Below are 10510 nucleotides of genomic sequence, written 5' to 3' on the forward strand. Positions count from 1 at the left end.
TCTTTAAACTTATTTCTTTATTTATTTTTAAATCTCTGTGTTTTTACTTATCAGATACTTTTTTCATAAATTTATTTTATTTATTTATTTATTTATTTTTGGCTGCATTGGGTCTTCTTTGCTGCACGCGGGCTTTCTCTAGTTGTGGCGAGCGGGGGCTACTCTTCCTTGTGGTGCTCAGGCTTCGTGTTGCGGTGGCTTCTCTTGTTGCAGAGCATGGGCTCTAGGCGTGTGGGGTTCAGTAGTTGTGGTGCGTGGGCTCAATAGTTGTGGCTTGTGGGCTGTAGAGCACAGGCTCAGTAGTTGTGGTGCACGGGCTTAGTTGCTTCGTGGCATGTGGGATCTTCCCAGATCAGGAATTGAACCCGTGTCCCCTGCATTGGCAGGTGGATTCTTAACCACTGCACCACCAAGGAAGTCCTTTTTAAATTTAAAAGCCACCTAGTTAGCATATTGATATAGCTTCCCTATTAGAGGCTCCAAAATAACAATGGCTTAAAATGGCATAAAAAGTGGATGCAACCCAAGTTTCTATCGTTGGATGAATGGATAAGCAAAATGTGGAATGCAATGGAATATTAATCAGCCTTAAAAAGAAAACATTCTGACACATGCTACAACATGGATGAACCTTGAAGACATTATGCTAAACTAAGTAATCCAGTCAAAAAAGGCATATTCTGTGTGATTCTATTCATATGAGGTATCTAGAGTGGTTGAATTCATAGAAAGCAAAAGTAAAATGGTGGTTGTCAGAGCCTGGGGAAAGTGCAAAATGGCCTCCTCGTCAATGGATATAGAGTTTCAGTTTTGCAAGATAAAAATTTCTGGAGATTGGTTGCACAACAATGTGAATATACTTAACATTATTAAACTGCACACTTAAAATGATTAAGATAGTAAATTATATATTATGTTTATTTTACCACAATTTTAAAAGTTTTTAAATGTTCAGTTAAAAAAAAAGGAGTTTTATTTTTCTTTCAAATGAGAAACTCTAAGCTGGACTCTGCAGAACCCTTTGGGGGTCCAAGCTCTTTCCATTGTGTTGCTCTGCTGTATCTAGAATGGTGCCCTTGTTGGCACTCTCAAAGATGGCTCACCTCTAAGGTTGCCTTTCCACCAGTAGGAAGGGAAGAAGGAGGAGGAAGCACACACCCTTCCTTTAAGGGCCTCTTCCAAGTATTAAACATCCCCTCTACTTACATTCTATTGGCCAGAACTCAGTCACAGGGGAATCTGGGAAATGTAGTCTTTAGCTGTGCAACCAGGTATCCAGCTAAAATATCTATTTTTGTAGAAAAAGAAGAAAACAGATACTGGGGCACAATTAATGGGATTCTTTTTCATTTGTTGGTTGCTTCCCTAAATCAGTTCATGTAAATCTCAAAACATCCTAAAGCGGTTGTGGATTTATCCTAACGAATAAGAAGAGCAAACTGAGACTCAAAGAATTTCAGCAACGTGCAGCAGGAATGTTGTAGAGCAAGAGTTTGCCACCAGATTTGTCTCACACCAGGGCCCACTTTCCACTCACATACCTCCCTGAGGAGCTAGTCTAGAGAGCCTACGATAACATTAGCCGTTTTGATCCTGGTTATTCCATTCCTTAACTTAACGAGGCTCAAGGAAAGTTATGGAATAATAGAATGATAGAACCTCCTCTGCTTTTCCAGAAAAAGTCCAAGCTGAGATCGACAGGGTGCTTGGCCAATCACAGCAGCCGAGCACAGCAGCTCGAGAGTCCATGCCCTACACCAACGCTGTCATCCACGAGGTGCAGAGAATGGGAAACATCATCCCCATGAATGTGCCCAGAGAGGTGACAGTGGACACCACCCTGGGTGGATACCACCTGCCCAAGGTAATTAGGGGCTCATTCACAGTCTCAGATCTCCAAGTTCATATTTGTAAATGGTGGGAATCTCAATTGGAAAAGTAACATGTGTTCTTGTCCTAGAGAATCACTTAAATAGGGAGAGAGATATATTATGCCTGATGAAATACTAGTTTTGTTCCCTGGGTATGATCTTAGAAAATTAGTTCAGCTGGATGTTAGTAGGTGTTATGGAGGGGAAGGGGGATTCCTAGGTCAACTGTGTTTAGGCAAAGCCTGGCTTTTCTTTGCTGTGAGATTTCTTACTACGTGACATGCATTGTGAATATTTCTGGGGATACAGCAAGAAGCAATTCTCAGTCAGACTTTGCCATGAGGTCCATTTCTTTGCCTTGAGAGAGCTTCTTACAGGATAGGGACCTGCCAGTCTTACTTTAGAAAATTCTTCTTCATAATCCTGAGTTATAGAATGTTGAAATATGAAGGGACATTTGAGACCTCCTGGGCCAACATCACATTGATGCTGGTGTTTCTAACATAATATCCCCACTGGTATTTTTCCAGGTTTGTCTTACAGCCCCTTGATGGGACTGTCTCACAAGGGAAAGCAATCCAATTGTGTGCAGTATTAAATATCAGAAAAGGAGAGAAAGGAACCAATGCTTTTTAAACAGGATTATGTTCCATGGACTATATAGGTTATTTAAAATGTCTTAGCCAGTCCTCAGAATACTTCTGTTATCCTCATTTTATAAGTTTGGAAGCCGAGGCTCAGAGAGTAATTAATCTTGCATAAGATCTCTCAGCTACAGTGGCAAGAGTTGGGTTCCAGGAACAGAACTGTTCTGATTCCCAGGCTCATCTTTTTTGTACTACACCATGTTCTCTCCACAGGAGTTGCTTTACTTTGACTTTAAAAGAGTCTCCCTGAAATATTCCTCAGTGGGTCCCTCTTTAATTCCCGGTCCTCACAAAGGAAATTCTGCTCTCACTCTGCCCACCACTCTTAGGATCTCAACAGGCAGCTCTCCTGTGCCCCCTAGTGTCCTCTCTGCACACTGCACATTTACAGTTCTTTCTTTTCTCCACCTTGGGGGGCCTCTGTGGATGCATTCCAGTTTGTCTAAGTTGCTCTGTTTGTTGTACCTGGGGATGATCTCAAGGCAAAGCCAGAGGAGCTTCCGCATTGGACACCCCTTAGTCACCATCCCTGCAGAGCCAGGAAAAGCAGCTATTCCTGCAGCAATTGCATTTACTATTTTCTCGCTGATTGATCATCTTGTGGGTGAAGGCTGAGGTAAATTATCTCACAGGTGATCTTTGCATTTTTATAGCAATTCATTTAGCTCCAGGGAATCATCCCAGCTCAACAGACTTGTTCTAACATTGATTTTTAATATTGACTGGAATTATCATCCTGGGAACTGCGAGATCCCATTGACTATACATTGTAGAGGCTAGGAGTCATAACTCTGATGTCAAACATCCTAATTCAAATCATCGTTCTACTTCCTCCCACCCTATGACTTTGGGCATCTTCTTCAACCTCTCAGAGCTTCAAATTCTTTATCCGTAAAAGTGCATTTAAATCCACCTCACAGGTGAACATGTAATGAGGTCATGCATGTATAATATTTAACCTTGTGCTGACTGTAGAAAGTGCTCAAAATAGCAGTTATTATTCTTTATTAATTCATCAGATGTTCATTAAGCACCTAAAACGTTTAGGGCTCAGAAAACAACTCAGAGGAAAATAATCATGCACGTTTATAAGTACAAACCATGGTAACTGCCCAAAGGAAAAAACTCACTGGCTTTTAGAAAGATGCAAGCTAGCTGCCATGAGGAGTGGGAGCCAGAGCAGACAGAGAAGACTTCCCAAAGGAAGTGATGTTTGAGCTGAGGATTAAAGGATGATTAAGAGTTAACTCGATGACAGAGTGGGGAGGAAGGACATTTCAGGCAATGTGAACAGCATGTAAAAAGGCACAGAAATGAGTGGGAACATGTGGCATGTTTGAGAAACTGAAGGAAGCTTGATATAGTGGGAGTGCAGGCAGAAGGAGGGTCGCTCAGACAGGGAGCAGGTGATGTGTCCTTAATCTAAGAGTGATGGGAGCTACTGAAGAGTATCTATCAGGTTCCAGGTGTGGTGGGTGGACGGGTGTGGAATGATTAAATCATGTTTAAAGCTAACTCTGCTTTCAGTGTGTGGAGCACCTTGAAGGGGAAGAGAGGAATGGGCATAGTTAGGGCTATTATAGGAGTATAACCAAGCCAGGTGGTAGCCTGGACCAGAGGGCAGTGGTGGACATAAAATGGAGGTGACAGAATCAAGAGAAATTTCAAGTACAGTTGACCAGCCTAGCTTAAGGACTGGATGAAGGCAGAATGAGGGAAAGGGAGGCACTAAGGAGGACTCCTGGGTTTCTTGTTATGTATCTGGAAGGATAGTGGTTCCTTTCACTGGGCGACCTCATTCTATTATTAAACTCTCTGTAGAACGGACTAGACATTGGAGGGAAGAGAGTGGGAGATGTCACATTTTTCTCTTATTGATGCATACATGTTCCCTCCCAAATTATACACTGACAAGTCCCTGCAGAGATCCATTCTGCAGTCAGTAGTCACACTTCCCCAGGTAAAATTCCCAGCAGACAATTCCAGTCCATCATGGTAAGCTGTCCCATGGCAAAGAGCAGGGTCCTAGGGGTTGGGCTCAGAGGGAGCGGATTGGGGAAGCTGAGGGAGTTTAGGGTGCTATCAGCCTTGGTGTGGGAGCTGGGGGGACTGCCACCCCTCTGCATATGTGTGTCGTGTGGGTAAAGTCTTACCTGAGTCCTTGCTGCCTTCTCCAGGGGACCATGGTCCTGACCAACCTGACTGCACTGCACAGGGACCCCGCAGAGTGGGCCACCCCCGACATGTTCAATCCGGAGCATTTTCTGGAGAATGGACGGTTTAAGAAAAGGGAAGCCTTTCTGCCTTTCTCAGTAGGTGAGTAGCAAGAAATAAGAGTGTGGGAACCCAGACACTCAGCCCTTCCCTACTCTTCTCCCTGGTATGCTTTGCTTTAGTTGGAATGTCTCCAGGTTCAACAGGAAGAAATAACTCACAACCTAAAAGTTGAGAATGTTTTATTCGAGGCATTACTGAGGACTCTACCCTGGGAAGGCAGCCTGTCAGATAGCTCTTAGGGACTGTTCCCAAACGATAAGGAAGAATGAGGATATATAGGAGTTTTTGCTGGAAAAAAACCATGTAGTCAAACATCAAAAGATTACTGCTAGTCACAAAAAAAAAAAAACCAAAAAAACCCAGACATCTCAAGTTTATGATTTTAGTGCCTTTCTTTTTATGGGAAGATGCAAGACTTTGGGCTCATTGAAATTATTCCTTTATATGCATCCTAACACTCTAGGCCAGTATCCTCTTTTTCTCCATCCTGAATTCCACTCAGAGCACACCACTGGGGGCAGCTGCAGTGACTGATGGCTCATGGAGGGCAACCTTCACTGTTTAACTGGAATTGCAAGCAACAGTTTTCAGTCCACACCAGCATGACTCACTCTTTTTTTTTTTCTTAAAGCATGTTTTGTTTGTTTGTTTATTTATTTATTTTTGGCTGCATTGGGTCTTCGTTGCTGCATGTGGGCTTTCTCTAGTTGGCGGTGAGCGGGGGCTACTCTTCCTTGCGGTGCACGGGCTTCTCATCGCGGTGGCTTCTCTTGCTGCGGAGCATGGGCTCTAGGCACGCGGGCTTCAGTAGCTGTGGCACGTGGGCTCAGTAGTTGTGGCTCGCAGGCTCTAGGGCGCAGGCTCAGTAGTTGTGGCTCAGGGGCCTAGTTGCTCCGCGGCATGTGGGATCTTCCCAGACCAGGGCTTGAACCCGTGTCCCCTGCTTTGGCAGGCGGATTCCCAACCACTGTGCCACCAGGGAAGTCCCAGCATGACTCACTCTTGCTGTTGGTTGCAACTCAGGATTCCCTGCGTGGAGCATCACCAGGACTCATGCCCTTACTTCCTAAGTCCTGGCTTGACTCTGATGGAGATTTCAGCTTCACATTGTGCCGTCCCCCAGAACACTGGAACAAGAGCTCAGACCCTGCCTGTCTCCCAGAGAGAAGGTTGAACACTTGCCTTCTTTATAGAGTTTTAAATGTTCCAAGATCTTTTTAGGGCAACCCATTCACACAGAACTAGAGCCAATTGCTAAGAAGAGGCTGGGGGAGGGGCAAGGAAAAGGGCTACTTGCTTCTCATTATGGGCATCACAAGTGACTCTAAGTGCCACAGGCTTAACTAGATGAGATTCTACTCTATAACAGGTCCCTGAAGAGGTCCTTTTGCTGTTTCAAATTCTAATGACCCTTTAAAAACCTAATTAATACATTTACATGGTATACAACTTGAAATGTACAAAAGAAGATGCAGTGAAAACTCTCATGTTTCCAAGCCAGCCAGTTCCAAAAGGGTGTTTTAATTTATAACAATGTAAAATTAGTGAGAAAAATTTTAGTATATTCCATGTATTGAGTTAGGTATGTTGCAGAGATCAATTCAACTAATTTCCCAGTTTCTTAATTTTATAAATATTTCCTGAGCATCTATCATGTGTCAGACATTCAGCCCTGAGGATATGACAATGAATGAAGTAGAAAAAAATATCTCTTAAGGAGCATGTGTTCTAGTGTAAACTTACAAGTTTCAGATTCCTATTATCACCACATTAGAGATAAGCCCTGAGGCTTGGCGGGGCCATTTATAGCATCTAAAAAGCTATAAAGCTCACAAGGCAGAGCTAGAACTCAATGTTAACCAGGTTTATCAAACACTAAAGCCTGTGTTCTTCCTAGCAGTGTCTCCTAAAAAAGGTAACTATGCTACACTGAGTTGACACTCAGAAATTCATGATAGGTTTCTTATCATTAAATTAAATATAGATTGATTTGCTGAGACAGTATCATTTTGTTGATCATGCCACTAAAGTACAGAAAGGGAGGCCCTTGAATTTGAACCCATGTATGCGTGATCCGGAGCCCAGATTTTCCTGCTATAGGACACTGTCCTGAGTGTATATGGACTGATTGTGATTAGATCTTCTGTGTCTTTCTTCCTCTGGTTCTATGCCACTTTTCCTCAAGTTGGACAAGTCACTTCCTAACATGATAGCAGACATGAGATATGGGAATACTTTCCAGTCTTCCTGTCTACAAGAGCTTCAGGTTTCCTATTATAGTGCAAAGTTTCACCTGTGTATTTTAAGTATTATAATTATTCTTGACTCACTGTTTTTTTTTTGCTATTGAGAGTTATAACACACCCTTTTAATTACAGGTTTCATTTGCAAGCAAATTATCTCATTTAATCCTTACAGCAACCCAGTTATTAATAGTTAGACAGGCAATCGATCAGTAGTATGCCATTTCTTAATGTAAGGAAACTAAGAATAAGAGAGAATTGTTTCTTATTCAAGATTACGTGCCCAAAGAATTGGCAGAACAGGGCCTAAGACTCAAGTTCCTTCGTTCTCATCTAGTGCTCCTTCTTGCATAATTACAATGTAACTCATTTCCCCACTTAAAGGCCCTTCCATTTTAAGATTCAGCAAGTTCATATCATATGTATCAATTATTACATTGCTGCATAACAAAGGTGGAAAACTCAGTGACTTAAAACAATAAGTGTGTATTGCTCACGAGTCTGCAGTTGCGCTGGGAGCTCAACTGATCTTAGCTGGCCTCTCTGGCCTTTTTGGGAGGTCAGCTGGCTGAAGGCGGATCTAGGATGACCTCAGCTGGGACAATGGGGCTCTTTTCCAAGTTTCATCCTCCAGCAAGCTAGCCCGGCTGGTGTTCATGTGGACGATAAAGACCCCAAGAGGGAGAACAGGAAGCACACAATGCCTCCTAAGGGCCAGGCTGGGAACTGGCAACCATCACTCCCCCCTGCATTCTGTTGCCAGTGCAAGTCATAAGGTGAGACCCGGTGCAAGGAGAAGGGAAAATAGCACAATTTTTATGGGAAGAGCTATGAAATCACATTGCAAATGATGGGGGTACAGGGAGAGAGGGGAAATTGGAGCCATTTTTGCAAGCAGTTGGTCTCACTTTCTGTCTTTCTGCCTGAGAAGAATGAAATTCTTAGAAGGCAAGCAATTTGGGGATTCCCTCAGCTGTAACAGAATGAGGCCTAGCTAAATAGTTTTCAAGAGATAGAAACCTGAAAGATGCACTGACTTAAGAAGTCAACACCACTGTCTGGCTTTCCCCCGCCATATTCCCGGCTTTGGTGCACAGCTGCTTTGCCTCATTCTTGATCTAGCACTTTCTAAAAACAGCTTCCCTCAAGGGATGGGGTGTGGAAAGCTCCTGCCCTTCTCTTGCAAACGATGATCAGGTGTGGAATTAGGATACGTACATAATCAGGGCAAATAGCAAAGTTATTACTGCAAATTTATATTTCCTTTTCCTCATTTAAGTTTTTCCCACTTGATCCAACAAAGCAGCAGACAGCTTCATGAAAGGCAAGAGGCTGAGTCCTCATTTTTCAAAAAAATGTTTAAAAAGTCACTGGATCATAGGAGATAAGGTTAGGAAGAACTTTTCCCAAAAACCCTAGGTCGGTGTTCTCATTTTACTAATGAGGTAATTGACCTGGTTAGTTAGTGGAAGCCTCAAGGAGAAGGTCCATGTTTCCCGTGGTCCAGGATGAAGCTTTGAAATCAAGTAGCCCTTGTTTTCATAATTTTAAAAGCAAATTCATATCTCCTGTCTTACTGGTATCCTTGCCCAGCCACATAATGTAGTTAGGAGAGAGATTATCTCATATGTTTGACAAGTTTGACATGTTTAGGTCTGTAAGAATAAAGGGTTTACTCATAGCCCAGAGCTGGTTACTGGCAGAACCTGTACTTTAACCCTGGTTCCTGACTCTCTAGGTCCAGTTTTGTCACAATATCTGGATTCTTCTAGGAAAATCTTGGGTATTTACAATACATCTGATCTGGTACTATTTTAACAGATTTCCTCATTGTACTATTTGTGATGGGTAAAGAGGTAAGGATGAGGGGAACAGAGATAAATAGGCACACGCTGGTGGGAAACAGGCACAAAACAATATAAGTACGATATAATTCTGAAGCATATTTCAACTTACTAAACACTTTTGCAGATACTCTCTAATTTTATTTCCTCAGCAGCTCATCACAGGCAAGGACAAAATAGAGGCATGCGTATATTAACTATTTCCAAGAAAGTTTCATGACGTGGGGAAACACAAAGTAGTAAAAGCAGCGCACAGAATTAGCTACAGAGAGTAATCCCAGTGATGGTGTGCTGGAGAATCCTTACAAGGACCATGAGGAAATATGTCAAAATGTTAACAGGGGTTCTGCCTGATTATGAGATCTTTTATTGTGTTTATACTTTTCACAATTCTTTTTCTTTTTGTAGTGAATATATATTACTTAGGGAGAAAGTAAGTTATTAAAACACCCACAAGAGGGCTGGTGGTAGAGACCAGCGTGGGGTGCTGTTACACAAGTCGGGCGAGGAGCGCCTTCATGAGGGGGAGGGTGTGGCGGAAACCCGGAACAGGTGAAGCACAGGTGTGATGAGATGGCTTCTGCCCTGGGCAGGTAGCCACGGCAGAGAGATTTCCAGTCATTAAGGAGGGAAACGGGATAAAGAGAAAAGATGCCTCATACTTGAGAAACCTTGCTCTGATGTTTACTTGCTTATACTTTTCAACAATTTTCTTTTAACAATCGAGAAAAATTACCTAGAATTTTGTTCTTTGTCTGCTTTTGTCATTATTGTTTGCTAATGGATTTTTGAAAGGCCTTAGGCTAGACTTCACTTGCTAGATCAACCCAGGCCTCTGACTTCTTTCATATACACCCTGTGCCTCACCTGTGCCTCACCTGCCTCATCCCTGAAGGCATCGGAGTGTGTGATTGTGGATTTAGCTCGCTGGGCTTTGGTTAACTCAGGTGGCTTCGATCAAGTAAGCCGAGTACATAAAGCCCCAGGGCCTAGCAGGCCCTCCGTTTGCTCAGGTTTCACAAGACGTGGTAGAAGGTTTCAGTCCTTGCTGGGCACAGACGCCGCCCGAACAGGTAACTCACCTTATATTTTTGTCTTTCAGGTAAGCGGATGTGCCTTGGAGAACAGTTGGCAAGAACTGAGTTGTTTATTTTCTTTACTTCCCTTGTGCAAAAATTTACCTTCAGGCCTCCAAACAATGAGAAGCTGAGTCTGAACTTCAGAATGAGCCTGACCATCTCTCCCGTCAGCCACCGCCTCTGTGCCGTTCCTCGGGCATGAAGTTGTCGGGGAGGGAGAGGGGAAGGAAAGCAGGAAGAATGGCCATGTCCCCCCGAGGCAGGAGCGCCTGCTCGGCAGTGAGGGAGCAGCATGCAGTGCCTCTGAGGACAGGTCATAGGAACTGGACTCAGAGGAAACAGGATCCCAACCCCAGCTTTGCCATCTCCAGTGGAGCCTTGAGCAAATCAGGTATGTTGTGAGTGATTTGCCTCTCCAGCCAGGAAGTGAAAAGAGAATAGTGATTCCTTCTCTAAAGGAAGAACTGCTGTAAAAACCAGAGTGATTTGGAAACCATAAAGCACATCATAAAAGTCATAGCTGTGATCTGCCTCCTTCCTGCTTCCTTC

The 10510-nt window shown here is 43.3% G+C and overlaps 1 protein-coding gene across 6 annotated transcripts in view; it reads left to right on the forward strand.

Annotated features, from left to right (window-relative positions):
• The window catches only part of CYP2J2 (cytochrome P450 family 2 subfamily J member 2), a 155160-nt gene that overhangs the window by 20426 nt on the left and 124224 nt on the right, over nucleotides 1–10510 (forward strand). For 3 of the 6 annotated variants that reach the window (XR_014252379.1, XR_014252380.1, XR_014252381.1), the window contains exons 7-9: nucleotides 1677–1864; nucleotides 4696–4834; nucleotides 9985–10352. Coding sequence is in view for 3 of the 6 variants with exons in the window: in XM_082419982.1 (XP_082276108.1) it covers nucleotides 1677–1864; nucleotides 4696–4834; nucleotides 9985–10163 (506 nt within the window). In the remaining 3 variants the exon portion in view is untranslated. Of the gene's footprint in view, nucleotides 1–1676; nucleotides 1865–4695; nucleotides 4835–9984; nucleotides 10479–10510 lie in introns of those variants that run through there. The other 3 variants (XM_082419982.1, XM_082419984.1, XM_082419983.1) reach the window with 2 other exon arrangements.

The sequence above is a fragment of the Balaenoptera physalus genome (assembly GCF_965194825.1).
Source record: "Balaenoptera physalus genome assembly, chromosome: 1".
NCBI lineage: Eukaryota > Metazoa > Chordata > Mammalia > Artiodactyla > Balaenopteridae > Balaenoptera > Balaenoptera physalus.